This window comes from Eschrichtius robustus, chromosome 20, assembly GCF_028021215.1.
Source record: "Eschrichtius robustus isolate mEscRob2 chromosome 20, mEscRob2.pri, whole genome shotgun sequence".
Taxonomy (NCBI): domain Eukaryota; kingdom Metazoa; phylum Chordata; class Mammalia; order Artiodactyla; family Eschrichtiidae; genus Eschrichtius; species Eschrichtius robustus.
This window is the reverse complement of record NC_090843.1, coordinates 15,339,158-15,356,880: the sequence shown is the minus strand read 5'-3', so window position 1 is coordinate 15,356,880 and position 17,723 is coordinate 15,339,158. Positions and strand designations below refer to the sequence as shown.

General features: G+C 38.9%; 1 protein-coding gene across 8 annotated transcripts in view; it reads left to right on the top strand.

The window, feature by feature from the left end:
- Positions 1-17,723, top strand: part of TANC2 (tetratricopeptide repeat, ankyrin repeat and coiled-coil containing 2) — a 364,796-nt gene that overhangs the window by 310,089 nt on the left and 36,984 nt on the right. For all 8 annotated transcript variants that reach the window (XM_068530956.1, XM_068530955.1, XM_068530954.1 and 5 more), the window contains one exon: positions 12,770-12,878. In XM_068530956.1, coding sequence (XP_068387057.1) covers positions 12,770-12,878 — 109 coding nt within the window. The remainder of the gene's footprint in view (positions 1-12,769; positions 12,879-17,723) is intronic.

Sequence of the window (17,723 nt, the reverse complement as noted above, 5' to 3'; positions counted from 1 at the left end):
AGATGGAGTGGAGGTTGGATCTACCCTCTGTTATTCTGGATACACCCTTCCCTGCCTTTTGTCAGGAGAGGGGAGAGAGGACAGTTCTGGGGGAAGAATCTTTAACTCTGACATGTGATTGATTCTCTCCTAAAATATCGCAAAGCAAATATATCTTGAATGTAAGGTTTATATCCTCCTGAAAACCTCTGATCTACATGAAAGGTTCATATTCCTCCTGTTAGCTTAACTTTTACCTTATTTCTTAGGGACTGGTTAGCTCTGTCCTTATCCCCACTCTCTGCCTGAAGTTACACTACCAAGTTTTCCTGCAGTGACTAACAGTGAACGACATCCATCCCCAGTCATTTTTCCCTGATCCATGGATTTCCTTTCTGGCTGTAAAAGTAGTGGGGTTAGGTGTGGAGGGGCAAAGATTGGAGTTAAGGATAGGGTACTGCATTTCACCCTGCTGCATACGTTAAAGATTAAAGTTCTGTTTGAGCACACAGTCATCTTCTAACATGTTTAAAGTCTTTTATGGCTAACGTTCATTCCTTTAGTCCAGCAGTGTGCTAGTTACTATGGAGGATATAAAAGAAATATAAAATACATTTTACTTAATATCTCTCACTTAATTCTCACCACAGTCCTGAGAGATAGGTGTTACTATCCCTGTCTTACAGAGAAGTTAGAAAGCTTATTCAAGGCTATAAAGCTTGTAAGTGACAGAACTGGGATTTGACTTTCTTTCAGGGATGGAGTCCGCAGGGTGACTGAATCACAAGGTGACCTCATTATATAAGCTATGTGGAAATACTTCTTCTGCCCTCACCGCTGCCACCCCCCCCGCCCATTGGTCTTTGTAACCACATATGAACCCACATTAGTGTTGATTTTGATCACCATCATCCTTAATTATAGGGAAAAACATAGTTGTGTTCAGTCATGCGTAAAATGTCACAGTGACTAGGGCTGTCTCTATTTCTTAATTACTCTCTCCCAAAATGCTAATCGAAAAATGTCAAAATTAACAGTTGCTGATTTTAATTGTAAGAATCCAGATTGTACACTGTAAAAATGAACATACTGTTCTTTACATTGGTCAACTTTTTCATACAAATTTGCCCAGAAATAAAAACCAGTTCCTAATCTTGTCAGTGTGGCAGTGGAACGAGGTTTCAGAAGACCTTGGGTTCTCATCTCATCTCTTTTACATCTGAGCAACGTGAGCTAGGATCTGTCCTTCAATCTTCCTGAGTTTCAGTCAATTTTCTACCGTATTAGGAGTAATATTCACTCCTGTGCCTGTAGTATAGGTGTACGGGAGAATATAAGTGTTGTAGTATTTCGAAAACCATAAGGTAGTTTACAAATGTAAGGGATTATTATTCATTCATTCTGCAGCTATTTACTCCTATTAGCAGGTTGTACGTATGTGAAAAAACGTAGCTTCCGTCCTCAGTACAGTCTAGTGGGAAGACCGACGTGCAGACAGAGAGAGAGTGCTGCAGTTGGTGCAGTGATGGGGACGTGTACCAGGTAAAACAGAGCCTAAAGGAAAGAATCCCTGAGTCCATCTGGGGGCACCAGGGAAGGCTTCACAGAGGAGATGGTGTGGACTGAGACTTGAAGAATGAGAAGTAGTTTGCCTGATGAACTAAACGGAGAAGAGAATTCCAGGCAGAGGGAAAGCATGTTTGAAACTCTAGAGTAAGTTACTCTGTCTGGAATTAGAAGTACCAGGTAAGGAGGTAAAGACACAGACAGATAGATAAGGGACAAATTATGGAGAGCCTTTGAATACCATGCTGAGGAGTTTAGATTATGTACAGGAGGAAATATAAAGCCACTGAAGAATTTTGAGGTGAATTTTGATCAGGTTTCTGTGTGGGCCAGGAAGGAGGCAGTGGGGAGAATGAGTGGATTGCAATTATCCAAGAGAGACGATGCAAAGGGGGGAGAGAAACAGCAGCTGATGTTATGCCTGAGTGACTGGAAGTATTTTTAAAAAATAAAGAACTCTTAAGGGGATTTGGTTTTAAGGGAAGACTTCAGCTTCAAACAGCATCGTTTGGCAGGTCATTTGGAGGTAGAGGGATCAGCGGGCAGCTAGAGAAGCAAAGGAAATCTCAGTGCTGGAGATGCTGTTGCAGTGAGAGCTGAAGCCAGGAGTCGAGGGGAGGGCTGCCTACGAAAGAAGAGTGAATGGGGAATAGAGCAAAGAAGTTAACGTAACCGAAGGAAAGGAAAAGTGCCAAGGTAGTGTCACAGATGTCAAGAAAAGAGACAGTTTCAAGGAAAATAGTCCGTAAGACCTAAAGCTGGAGGGAGAAAATAAAAAGAAAAAGATCAAAGGCTAAAAGAAAACCAATTAAGAGGCTCCTGGTGATCTGAGAGAATGGCGAGGCTAGGAGTCAAAAGGAATAAGGTTTGGCTTCAGTGCCTCCCTGTTGCCTGTGGTGTTGAATACTGACTCCTCAGCCCAGAATCTTAACTTTCCTGGGAAGCCAAAGCAGTTGACTTGTTTCTCCCCATACATCCTCTGGGATTGTAAAAATTTGCCTTTATATGTTCATTCATTCTTTTCCCTCCATCTTCTACGCCTTTCCCCACTTTCCTATTTTCCTACCTATCAGCATCACACTCAAACTTCCAGGACCCAGAGACAAAGGATTTCTCTTCCAGGAAGACTTTCAATTCCCTCTCTCTCCTCTGAATCACTGTTACATTTAATTTCAGGAACTCAGTAGCAGTCAAGAGGTTCAGAGCACAAGCTTGGTAATCAGATAGACCTGGGATGGAATCTGGGTTCTGTCACTTACTGTGCTGTCTTGGTGGAGTCACTTCCCCTCTCTGATTTTTATATTTAATATCTGTAAAATGGGGATAATGATATTTACTTCTTTGTGTTGTTGTGGGGAGTAAATGAAATGATGTATATGAAACAGCATATTGCCTGGTCCATGTTTTTTTTCAGAAATGGACTCATAGTAATGTATTTTATATTTGTTTCTTTGTAGCACATAGCACAATCAGTGCCCACTCTCCTCCATCCACTACTCCAGCCAGAATGCTAGCTCCTTGCAAACTCATCTTTGTATCACTGTCTGGTAAATTGCATCATGGACTTTAACTCTTTGTTCTTTCTTGTAGCCAAGCCCTTGGTCATGTGACTTTGCAGGGACTTGTTTTGGTTAACACTTGCCATCTTCAATGAGAGGGATGTAAACAAAAAATTAAAAGTGTTACATTTGAAATTTATAACCCTAAATAAGTATAAAAGAAAGTTAAATGTTCAAATGTTTTATTCTTAAAAAAAAAAAAATAAGGTTTTGGAGTGAGCAAATAATAAGAAAAATAGAAATAAATGTAGACAACTCCACATATAGGCACATTGAGACTATGGATTAGCCAGTGACATCATATTTTGTCAGAACAGTAAGGTACAGGGGAGGGACCTTCAAGATGGCAGACGAGTAAGATATAGAGATCACCTTCCTCCCCACAAATACATCAAAAATACATCTACATGTGGAACAACTCCTAAAGAACACCTACTGAACGCTGGCAGAAGACCTCAGACTTCCCAAAAGACGCCCTCAGGCGACCTACACGCAGAGGTGGGGCCAAATCCAAAGCTGAACCCCAGGAGCTATGTGAACAAAGAAGAGAAAAGGAAATCTCTCCATGCAGCCTCAGGAGCAGCAGATTAAACCTCCACAATCAACTTGATGTACCCTGCATCTGTGGAATACCTGAACAGACAACGAATCATCCCAAAATTGAGGCGGTGGACTTTGGGAGCAACTGTAGACTTGGCGTTTGCTTTCTGCATCTAATTTGTTCCTAGTTTTATGTTTATCTTAGTTTAGTATTTACAGCTGATTATCAGTGGCAGATTTGTTTATTGATTTGGTTGCTTTCTTCCTTTTTTTTTATATATATTTTTTTTCCTTTTTCTCTTTTTGTGAGTGTGTATGTGTATGCTTCTTTGTGTGATTTTGTCTGTATAGCTTTCTTTTACCATTTGTGCTAGGGTTCTGTCCGTGTTTTTTTGTTTGCTTGTTTTTGTAAGTATAGTTTTTAGCACTTGTTATCATTGGTGGATTTGTTTTTTGGTTTCGTTGCTATCTTCTTTTTTATTACTTTATTTTTAATATTTTTTTATTTTAATAACTTTATTTTAATTATTTTCCTTTTTTCTTCTTCTGAGCCGAGTGGCTGACAGGTTCTTGGTTCTCTGCCCAGGTGTCAGGCCTGAGCCTCTGAGGTGGGAGAGCTGAGTTCAGGACATTGGTCCACCAGAATCCTCCTGGCCCCTCATAATATCAATTGGCGAGAGCTCTCCCAGAGATCTCGATCTCAACGCTAAGACCCGGCTGCACACAACGACCAGCAAGCTACAGTACTGGACACCCTATGCCAAACAATTAGCAAGACAGGAACACAACCCCACCCATTAGCAGAGAGGCTGCCTAAAATCATAGTAAGTTCACAGATACCCCAAAACACACCACCAGACGTGGACCTGCCCACCAGAAAGACAAGATCCAGCCTCATCCACCAGAACACAGGCGCTAGTCCACTCCACCAGGAAGCCTACACAACCCACTGAACCAACCTTACCCACAGGAGGCAGACACCAAAAACAACGGGAACTACGAACCTGCAGCCTGTGAAAAGGAGACCCCAAACACACTAAGTTAAGCAAAATGAGAAGACAGAGAAATATGCGGCAGATGAAGGAGCAAAGTAAAAACCCACCAGACCAAACAAATGAAGAGGAAATAGGCAGTCTACCTGAAAAAGAATTCAGAGTAATGATAGTGAAGATGATCCAAAATCTCAGAAATAGAATGGAGAAAATACAAGAAACATTTAACAAGGACCTAGAAGAACTAAAGCGCAAACAAACAATGATGAACAACACAATAAATGAAATTAAAAATTCTCTAGAAGGAATCAATAGCAGAATAACTGAGGTAGAAGAATGGATAAGTGACCTGGAAGATAAAATAGTGGAAATAACTACAAAAGAGCAGAATAAAGAAAAAAGGATGAAAAGAATTGAGGACAGTCTCAGAGACCTCTGAGACAACATTAAATGAACCAATATTTGCATTATAGGGGTCCCAGAAGAAGAAGAGAAAAAGGGCCTGAGAAAATATTTGAAGAGATTATAGTTGAAAACTTCCCTAATATGGGAAAGGAAATAGTCAATCAAGTCCAGGAAGTGCAGAGAGTCCCATACAGGATAAATGCAAGGAGAAACACGCCAAGACACATAGTAATCAAACTATCAAAAATTAAATACAAAGAAAACAATATTAAAAGCAGCAAGGGAAAAGCAGCAAATAACATACAAGAGAATCCCCATACGATTAACAGCTGAACTTTCAGCAGAAACTCTGCAAGCCAGAAGGGAGTGGCAGGACATAGTGATGAAAGGGAAAAACCTACAACCAAGATTACTCTACCCAGCAAGGATCTCATTCAGATTCGACAGAGAAATTAAAACCTTTACAGACAAGTAAAAGCTAAGAGAATTCAGCACCACCAAACCAGCTCTACAACAAATGCTAAAGGAACTTCTCTAGGCAGGAAACACAAGAGAAGGAAGAGACCTACAATAACAAACCCCAGACAATTAAGAAAATGGTAATAGGAACATACATATCAATAATTACCTTAAACGTAAATGGATTAAATGCTCCAACCAAAAGATATAGACTGGCTGAATGGATACAAAAACAAGACCCATATATATGCTGTCTACAAGAGACCCGCTTCAGACCTGGGGGCACATACAGACTGAAAGTGAGGGGATGAAAAAAGATATTCCATGCAAATGGACATCAAAAGAAAGCTGGAGCAGCAGTTCTCATATCAGACAAAATAAACTTTAAAATAAAGACTATTACAAGAGACAAAGAAGGACACTACATAATGACCAAGGGATCAATCCAAGAAGAAGATATAACAATCGTAAATATTTATACACCCAACATAGGAGCACCTCAATACATAAGGCAAATGCTAACAGCCATAAAAGGGGAAATTGACAGTAGCACAGGCATAATAGGGGACTTTAACACCCCACTTTCACCACTGGACAGATCAACCAAAATGAAAATAAATAAGGAAACACAACCTTTAAATGACACATTCAACAAGATGGACGTAATTGATATTGAGAGGACATTCCATCCAAAAACAACAGAATACACTTCTTCTCAAGTGCTCATGGACCATTCTCCAGGATCATATCTTGGGTCACAAATCAAGCCTTGGTAAATTTAAGAAATTTGAAATTGTATCAAGTATCTTTTCTGACCACAACACTATAGGACTAGATATCAATTACAGGGGAAAAAACCTGTAAAAAATACAAACACATGGAGGCTAAACAATGCGTTAGTAAATAACCAATAGATCACTGAAGAAATCAAAGAGGAAATCAAAAAATACCTAGAGACAAATGACAACAAAAACACGACGACCCACAACCTATGGGATGCAGCAAAAGCAGTTTTAAGAGGGAAGTTTATAGCAATACAATCCTAACCTTACACCTAAAGCAATTAGAGAAAGAAGAACAAAAACACCTCAAACTTAGCAGAAGGAAAGAAATCATAAAGATGAGATCAGAAATAAATGAAAAAGAAATGAAGGAAACGATAGCCAAGATCAGTAAAACTAAAAGCTGGCTCTTTGAGAAGATAAACAAAATTGATAAACCATTAGCCAGACTCATCAAGAAAAAAAGGGAAAAGACTCAAATAGAATTAGAACTGGAAAAGGAGAAGTAACAACTGCCACTGCAGAAATGCAAAGGATCATGAGAAATTACTACAAGCAACTATATGCCAATAAAATGGACAACCTGGAAGACATGGACAAATTCTTAGAAAAGCACAACTTTCCGAGACTGAACCAGGAAGAAATAGAAAATATAAACAGACCAATCAGAAGCACTGAAATTGAAACTGTGATTAAAAGTCTTCCAACAAACCAAAGCCCAGGACCAGATGGCTTCACAGGTGAATTCTATCAAACATTTAGAGAAGAGCTAACACCTATCCTTCTCAAACTCTTCCAAAATATAGCAGAGGGAGGAAGACTCCCAAAGTCATTCTGTGAGACCACCATCACCCTGATACCAAAACCAGACAGAGATGTCACAAAAAGAGAAAACTACTGGCCAATATCACTGATGAACATAGATGCAAAAATCCTCAAGAAAATACTAGCAAACAGAATCCAACAGCACATTAAAAGGATCATACACCTTGATCAAATGGGGTTTATCGCAGGAATGCAAGGATTCTTCAGTATACACAAATCAATGTGATACACCATATTAACAGACTGAAGGAGAAGAACCATATGATCATCTCAATAGATGCAGAAAAAGCTTTTGACAAAATTCAACACCCATTTATGATAAAAACCCGCCAGAAAGTAGGCATGTAGGGAACTTACCTCAACATAATGAAGGCCGTATATGACAAGCCCACAGCCAGCATCGTTCTCAATGGTGAAAAACTGAAACCATTTCCACTAAGATCAGGAACAAGACAAGGTTGCCCACTCTCACCACTGTTATTCAACATAGTTTTGGAAGTTTTAGCCACAGCAATCAGAGAAGAAAAAGAAATAAAAGGAATCCAAATTGGAAAAGAAGAAGTAAAACTGTCACTGTTTGCAGATAACATGATACTATACATAGGGAATCCTAAAGATGCTACCAGAAAACTACTAGAGCTAATCAATGAATTTGGTAGAGTACCAGGATACAAAATGAATGCACAGAAATCTCTTGCATTCCTATACACTAATGATGAAAAATCTGAAAGAGATATTAAAGAAGCACTCCCATTTACCATTGCAACAAAAAGAATAAAATACCTAGGAATAAACCTACCTAAGGAGACAAAAGACCTGTATGCAGAAAACTATAAGACACTGATGAAAGAAATTAAAGATGATAGAAACAGATGGAGAGATATACCATGTTCTTGGATTGGAAGAATCAACACTGTGAAAATGACTATACTACCCAAAGCAATCTACAGATTCAGTGCAATCCCTATCAAACTACCAATGGCATTTTTCACAGAACTAGAACAAAAAATTTCACAATTCGTATGGAAACACAAAAGACCCCAAATAGCCAAAGCAATCTTGAGAAAGAAAAATGGATCTGGAGGAATCAGGCTCCCTGATTTCAGACTATACTACAAAGCTGCAGTCAGCAAGACAGTATGGTACTGGCACAAAAACAGAAATATAGATCAATGGAACAGGATAGAAAGCCCAGAGATAAACCCACACACATATGGTCACCTTATCTTTGATAAAGGAGGCAGGAATATACAATGGAGAAAAGACAGCCTCTTCAGTAAGTGATGCTGGGAAAACTGGACAGCTCCATGTAAAAGAATGAAATTAGAACACTCCCTAACACCATACACAAAAATAAACTCAAAATGGATTAAAGACCTAAATGTAAGGCCAGACACTATAAAACTCTTAGAGAAAACATAGGCAGAACACTTCTGTGACATAAATCACAGCAAGATCCTTTTTGACCCACCTGCTAGAGAAATGGAAATAAAAATAAACAAATGGGACCTAATGAAACTTAAAAGCTTTTGCACAGCAAAGGAAACCATAAACAAGACCAAAAGACAACCCTCAGAATGGGAGAAAATATTTGTAAACGAAGCAACTGACAAAGGATTAATCCCCAAAATATACAAGCAGCTCATGCAGCTCAATGTCAAAAAAACAAACAACCCAATCCAAAAATGGGCAGAAAACCTAAGACATTTCTCCAAAGAAGATATACAGATTGCCAACAAACACATGAAAGGTTGGTCAACATCACTAATCATTAGAGAAATGCAAATCAAAACTACAATGAGGTATCACCTCACACCAGTCAGAATGGCCATCATCAAAAAATCTACAAACAATAACTGCTGGAGAAGGTGTGGAGAAAAGGGAACCCTCTTGCTCTGTTGGTGGGAGTATAAATTGATACAGCCACTATGGAGAACAGTATGGAGGTTCCTTAAAAAACTAAAAATAGAACTACCATACGACCCAGCAATCCCAGTACTGGGCATATACCCTGAGAAAACCATAATTCAGAAAGAGTCATGTACCACAATGTTCATTGCAGCACTATCTACAATAGCCAGGACATGGAAGCAACCTAAGTGTCCATCGACAGATGAATGGATAAAGAAGATGTGGCACATATATATAACGGAATATTACTCAGCCATGAAAAGAAACGAAATTGAGTTATTTGTAGTGAGGTGGATGGACCTAGAGACTGTCATACAGAGTGGAGTAAGTCAGAAAGAGAAAAACAAATACCATATGCTAACACATATATATGGAATCTTAAAAAAAAAAAAAAAGGTTCTGCTGAGCCTAAGGGCAGGACAGGAATAAAGACACAGACATAGAGAATGGACTTGAGGACACAGGAAGGGGGAAGGGTAAGCTGAGACGAAGTGAGAGAGTGGCATGGACATATATACACTACCAAATGTAAAACAGATAGCTAGTGGGAAGCAGCCGCATAGCACAGGGAGATCAGCTCAGTGCTTTGTGACCACCTGGGCGGGGGGGAGGGAGACACAAGAGGGAGGAGAAATGGGGATATATGTATATGTATAGCTGATTCACTTTGTTATACAACAGAAACTGACACATCATTGTAAGGCAATTATATTCCAATAAAGATGTTAAAAAAAAAAAAAAGAATAGTAAGGTACAAATGGAAATGCCAGCATGTAATGGAAATTGCTATTTTACCTTTTGTGTCCTCAACACCATAAGCTTTGAGTCCGGTGAACTGATCAGAATCATTCTTTTATGAATAACCTAATATGCTTGTATCCAAAAATAAATATACTATTGTTGTCACCTTCATCTTTTCCTTGACCCATATGGCTTGCTGTTTCTCCTCAGTGCCTGATCAACAATAACAAAAGCAAGCACTGTCCTCTATAGCTGGCTGAAATGCATACTAGAGAGATGGAAGCATCTTCCCAGGGTATCCTAGTCACGGTAGTAAAGTAAATGCACTAGGGCAAGTCAGTTCTGTGTCTAACTGACAATTCATATCCTTGTCAGACATGAGCTTTATCCTTATTCCTCACCAGCATGGATTCTCATTAATGGCCTGAAGCATAAGTGGTGGATCGTATTCAGGAGTTCTAGTCACTATGAACAGCCATGGATGAGACACTTAATGTAATAATTCTTACACTAGGGAGGCTACAATAATTTCATTGTTAATAACTGGTTAGGATTTTGAGAACTTGAGATTGGGAGCTTTTATAAATGGTTCTCATTAACTTCTGTTAAAATAGCCTACCAACTACATTGGGCTTTCAAGGGATATATAAAAGTTCAGTAGCAATATCTAGATTTTGTGAGTGTGAAACAACCCTGGGCTCATATCTTCAGATGACACTGATGATTCCATACAAGATACAGTTGTCTGAGACATTCTCTCAATTAAATAACTTTCTTTCCTTTATGGTTAGTCTTATCTGATCAAGTAAGATGACCTGGTATCCACTAGAATTCAGAAATTCTATGAAGCCAAAGGTTAGAACATGGTAGAATTTCTTTTTAATGTTTTATAGGATGATTTCTACCTAAGATGGGAACTGTTCCATCCTCTGTTCTCCAAGTTCTTTATTGAAGCTTAAAAAAAAAGGAGGGAGGAAGGAGAGGAAGAAGGAAGGAAGGATATGTTTGTTTTTCAGACTTCAGTATTCGACATCTTCAAATGTTAAACCTGGCAGAGTAGCCAGTGTTAAATATGAGAGAAAATCATCCAGTAGACATTTGGGCCTCCTCTCAGCAAAGTGTCACCAACAAAAATTCACTTGGTGTTTTTCCTTCTGTTTGATTAATTCATTAGGCTTGAAACTGAGATAACAGTTTGATTTCCCTCCTCTATGACACTCCAAGTGAAAGGAGTAAAAGAATTGTGTTGTCAGTAGCATAGAGAACTCTGCTGACACTATCCTGGTTGGGGAGTAGAGAGACGGTTCTAAGTGTCACAGTTCCTACAGACTACAGCAAATGTGGTAAGAAGGCACAGCCCAAAGGTGACCCAGTATCCTTTCTTTAATGTCCGATCTTGCTTCCAAAAAAAAAATTTTTTTTAATAAATTTATTTATCTATTTATTTATTTTTGGCTGTGTTGGGTCTTCGTTGCTGTGCACAGGCTTTCTCTAGTTGCGGCGAGCGGGGGCTACTCTTCATTGCGGTGCGCAGGCTTCTCACTGCGGTGGCTTCTCTTGTTGTGGAGCACAGGCTCTAGGCGTGCGGGCTTCAGTAGTTGTGGCATGTGAGCTCTAGAGCACATGCTCACTATTAGTAGTACACTGGCTTAGTTACTCTGTGGCATGTGGGATCTTCCCAGACCAGGGCTCGAACCCGTGTCTCCTGCATTGGCAGGCAGATTCTTAACCACTGCGCCACCAGGGAAGCCCCCCAAAAAATTTTATTGAGAATTTTTATGTGCAATACACAATGTTTGGCACTGTGGAGAGTATAAACAATTCGGGATTTCTGTCATAAATGTAAATAAAAATACACATACACAATCCTGCATGTATACACATACCTTACATGCATACATATCTACATATATACATTCACATGTAAAGGCATATATCATTAGTATGCTTTGGGCTGGAAGAAATAGAAAACATCAACTCAAATGGATTAAACAATAAAGAAATTTATCACTTCATATAACAAGTAGTCCAAAATTAGGACCGCTTCTGATGCTGTACAGTCAGGACTCAGGCTCTATTTTTCAGCAGTTCTCTTAGCTTAGCCTTTTTGTTGGCTTTGTCTTCAGGCCAGCTGACCACGTGATTACAGGAGGGCTGTGGCAGTACTGAGCATCCTGGGCAGATGAGACAACATGCAGAGGCAGAGAAAAGGGTTTTCTCTTTCATGAACAGATTGGGGATCTGTTGACAAGGAGATGGGGGGTGACAATGATGCCATCAGGAAACCTACAGTCTAGTAGAAGAGAGAGCATGTAATAGTGTGGTAGACACCGTACTAAAGGCATATACAACCGATGAGATTGCACCAAAGACAGAGTGCTGTGTTCTCAGCTGGGAGAAAATGTTAGAAAGGATAGAGGCTTGGTAGAGGCTGATCAGAGAAGACTTCACTTGGGGAAGAGGTTGTTAATCCAGTTTGGGACATGTTGAGTTTAAGGTACTATAGGACCTCCTGGTAGAGAAATCCAGTAGACAGTTGATGTATATTGATCTAAAGCTGAAACATCTAGATAGAGAAAAAGATAATAGGGTTTAGGTGATGGCGAAGGCTCTGAGGATGGATGAGCTAAATCCAGAGGACACACTAGGACCAGAAATGAGATCCTGAGGAAGCAACACTGACTTTTAAAGCATGGGTGAAGTAAGAGGAGTTGACAGAGACAGAAAATAAAAATGGATCTTTTAATGCCATCTATGTGTGGGATGGGTGTAAGCCAACTAGAAATGACATTCTGTGATATTCACACATGTGATTTGGGTAAAGGACTGGTAAAAGCTAGGAACCTTTCACTACCCATTATTTGCCCAATAGCAGGTGCCCTTCCCTAAGAAACTGGTTGAATGAGACAGAGTTTCATTGGAGGTATGGCTAGACCTGAACAGTCATCCACCCAAAGGAGAATTGGAGCATTAAATTTTCTAAAATGGGTCTCTTTTTTTTTTTTGGCAGGAGTGGTCACACATTACTTGCCTTCTGGTTTTCCCGCCAAGAGGGAAAACTAAACCGACAGCAGACAATTGAACTGGGACATCACATCCTCAAAGCACACATTTTTAAGGTAATTAAAGAAGTTGGAGGTGTTTTTCTTTCCATTTCCATCAGGCTTTCCTTAACACTGTGTGTATGAAGCTACTGTTATGTCAGTGTGGCCCCTGCTTTCTGAAATCAGTTTGTTGCAAAATTGGTCCATCTCCTAAAATTTCTGACCTGTTCCTCCCTAGGACTTTGAAAGAAAGCCACATTTGTCATCTCCCAGTTTAGTGGAATGCTAGGCTTTCCAAGAAAGGTACATGTATAATCATTTAGGTAAGAAGCGTATACACATACACATGTGTACTCCATATATGACCCACCATCTCCTGAGAAGAGTCACGTTGTAGCATTAGTTGCAGGTTTTCACAGTGTCTAAAAAAAATCGCTGAGAGCAGTTTACTCTCTCAGTGTTCTCTTAATTGTTTTAGTGAAGATTTTAATATTCCTGGTGCTGTGATTTTCAAACTCTTTGTCTAGAACCAACTATAACCTTCCTTTAAGCTACTTCCCCCATTCTCTCTTCAAATTATAATCCCAGTTTTTCGCAGTAGTTTCAAAACTTTTAAGGACTCCAAGCATCAAGCCTCCCTCTCCCAACATCCACACGGCTGGAGTGGAGGACCCAGAGGAGGGCACGTAATTCATCTGTTTGTGCTTGTATGCATTCATTTGTTTATTCAGTGCTTACTGAGGCATTGTACTAGGTACTAGGGATACACAAACCAAAAATATACAGCCCCTAATCTCAAGGAATTTATAGTCTAGATAGCAGTTGTGGGGCAAAGGACAGAAGTCAAGGAAGAAATTTGTTTTCCTGATTTTCCTAGCCCACAGCTTGCTATTTCATCTGCCACCTACAATCCCTACAATCTCTTCAGACCACTTTTGCTGCTCCCAGATTGAGAAATACAGAGATCTTAAATAGTCCTCTGGCTTGGACTTCCCCCAAGAGATACTGTTAAAGATAAAACAGTTCTGTTCTCTTCAGAGAGAAAAATGGCATTAAGGGCAACTTCAAGAGCCTAGCAAATTCTTCCCAGTATATAAGTACACAGCTAGAGAAGCCTTTTCATCAGATGGACAGAAGTAGAACCCACAGTGACAAGTCCTTTATTTGAATCATAATTGTCTTATTAATAAATCACTCTACCAAAAATGACCTTACCTAGTGACCTTACTTAAAGGGAGCAGAGTGAGACTATTTTATTTTAACAGGCAAGGTGTCTCATTCCAATTTCAAGTGCACCAAAAGCTATCTGCTACTTCTACAAACTCTGAGATGAGTATCCTTCAATTAGACGGGAAAGTAACTTAACGTATTAAGCATCACTGCTTTAAACGCTTGAACATTTGGCATCACCCTCTGCCTAGGATCAGATGCAATGAAGATGATGCCTGTCTTTATGCCCTGCACCATAAGATAAATACCACATGAAACAGATAAATGATATGAAGTTTCATTTGATCCCCTGTGACTTTATCCACTACAGGGAGACCTACATTTATTTATTTTTTTATATCCCCATGGCTTATTTATTTTATAACCAGACGTTTGTACCTCTTGATCCCTTCACCTACTTCATCCTCCCCACAACCCCCTCCTCTCTGGCAACCAGCAGCCTGTCATGGAGACCTACACTTAAACCATACACTTCTGTCACTGACACAGTTTTATCTTATGCTGCTGCAGACAACATGGTTGCCTGAGATAAGACTGGCTCCGTGTGTGATTCAGGCCATAAATACTCGGGTGTATAGCATGTGGCGATGACATGACTGCAAGCTGAAGAATGTTGACTCGGACCATGGTTTTCCTGATGCTGCACTTTTCAGGGTCCTTTAAATGCAGCGTGCTCCCTGTTGATAGACTTAAGCTTCTCTCAGACTGCCAGAATTCTCACTTCCTATCAGCTGAGGGTCATGAAAAGGCAAAGACAGACTCAATGCCTAGACTCAGCGCCACTTAGAACTGCCAATCAGCAGTGACATATAGTCCAATTCATATTTCTTTCCAATTAGTTTTAAAGTTCCCTTATTTTATCTTTGTTCATGAAAAATTACGTATGATATCATTAATCACCTTAAAAATATGAGGTTGAGTGTCTGTAATTCTGGATATTTGGTATATTTACAGAGTTGTGTAATTATTACCACTATTAGTACATTTCCATCACTTTAAAAATAAACCTTGTGTCCATTTGAAGTCACTCCCCATGAGCTTTCCCCAACCCCTGGCAACCACTGATCTACTGTCTATAAGTTTGACTTTTCTGGACATCTAGTATAAATGGAATCATACAATCCGTGGTTGTCTATGTCTGGCTTCTTTCACTTAGCATGATGTTTTTAGGGTTCATCCTTGTTGTAGCATGTATCAGTACTTGAATCCTTCTTATTGCCAAATAATACTCCTTTTTGTTTATCCATTCACTAGTTGCACATTTCGGTTGTTTCCACTTTTTGGCTGTGGTGAATAATGCTGCTATGAACATAGCATACATGGTTTTTTTCCCTCTTTTTATTCTTTTAAAATAAAATTAGACATATTAAAGTGAATAACTCATTGGCATTTAGTACACTTACAATGTTAGTGTTTAGGTTTTTGTGTGGACATGTCTTCAGTTCTTCCAAAGGAGTGAGAGGTCTGAGTCCCTCCTCAGGCTCCCCAGCCTGGGTGTCCTGTACCGGGAAGATGAGTCCCCAGAGCATTTGGCTTTGAAGGCCAGTGGAGATTACTTTTGGGAGTCCCAAAGAGCTGCAGAAATAGAGTGGCTAAATGGACTGAAAAAAAAAAAAAAAAGACCTGTATATATGCTGCCTACAAGAGACTCACTTCAGATCAAAGATACACAGACTGAAAGTAAGGGGATAGAAAAAGGTATTCCATGCAAATGGAAACAAAAAGAAAGCTGGGCTGGCATTACTTATACAAAATAGACTTTAAAGTAAGGACTAACAAAGAAGGGTAAAGGGATCAATGATGATAGAGGGATCAATGATACATAATGATAAAGGAGTAAAGGGATCAATCCGACAAGAAGATGTAACAATTGTAAATATGGATGCATAGTAGCACGTAAATACATAAAGCAAATTTTAACAAACATAAAGGGAGAAATTGACAGTAATATAATAATAGTAGAGGACTTAATACCCCACTCATATCAATGGACAGATCATCCAGACAGAAAATCAACAAGAAACACTGGGCTTAAATGACAATTATGGAATTAATAGATATGTACAGAACGTTTCATCCAAAAACAGCAGAACACACACTTTCTTCAAGTGCACATGGAACATTCTCTAGAATAGAGCACATGCTATTCCACAAACAATTCTCAATAAATTTAAGAAGATTGAATCATATCAAGCATTTTTTTTGACCACAGTGGTATGAGACTACAAATCAACTATACAGAAAAAAACTACAAAAAACACAAACACGTGAACTCCAAACAACACACTACTAAATGACCAGTGAGTCACTGAGGAAATCAAAGAGGAAATAAAAAAATATCTAGCGATAAATGAAAATGGAAACACAATGATCCAAAGTCTATGGGATGCGGCAAAAGCAAGTCTAAGAAGTTTATAGTGATAGAAGCCTACCTCAGGAAACAGGAAAAATCTCAATCTAACCTTACACGTAAAGGAACTGGAAAAAAAAGAACAAACAAAACCCAAAGTTAGTAGAAGAAAAGAAATCTTAAAGATCAGAGCAGAAATAAATGAATAGAAAAAATAGAAAATAGAAAATATCAATGAAACCAAGAGCTGCTTCTTTGAAAAGACAAACAAAATTGATAAATGTTTAACCAGACTCATGAAGAAAAAGAGAGGGCCCAAATAAAATCAAAAATGAAAGAGGAGAAGTTACAACAAATACCACAGAAATACAAAGGAGCATAAGAGATTACTACAAACAACTGTACACCAATAAAATGGACAACCTGAAGAAACAGATAAGTCCCTAGGAACTTACAATCTCCCAAGACTAAATAAGGAAGAAATAGAAAATATGAACAAATTGATTACCAGTAATGAAATTGAAAATTGAATCAGTAATTTAAAAAAAAACTCCCAACAAACAAAAGTCCAGGACCAGACAGCTTCACAGGTGAATTCTACCAAACATTTAAAGAGTTAATGCCTATCCTTCTCAAACTGTTCCAAAAACCTGAAGAGGAAGGAGCACTTCCAAACTCATTCTGTGTGGCCAGCATCACCCTGATACCAAAACCAGACAAAGACACCGCAAAGAAAGAAAATGACAGGCCCAGATCACTGATAAACATAGATACAAAAGTTCTTAATGAAATATTAGTAACCCGAATTCAGTAATACATAAAAAGGATCATACACCATGATCAAGTGGGATTTATCCTAGGGATGCAAGGATGGTTCAATATCTGCAAATCAATCAACATGTTACACCACATTAACAAAATGAGGGATAAAAATCATATGATTATCTCAGTAGATGCAGAAAAAGCTTTTGACAAAATTCAACATCGATTTATCATAAAAAGTCTCAACAGAGTATACAGAAGGAACATACTTCAACATAATAAAAGTTGTATATGACAAATCCATAGCCAACATCATCCTCAATGATGAAAAGCTGAAAGCATTTCCTCTAAGATCAGGAAAAAGACAAGGATACCCACTCTCACCACTTTTATTCAACATAGATTGGAAGTCCTAGCCACAACAATCAGACAAGGAAAAGAAATAAAAGGCATCCAAATTGGAAAGGAAGACGTAAAATTGTCACTGTTTGCAGATGACATGATACTATATATAGAAAATCCCAAAGATGCTACCAAAAACCGTTGGAACTAATCAGTTAATTCAGTAAAGTTGCAGG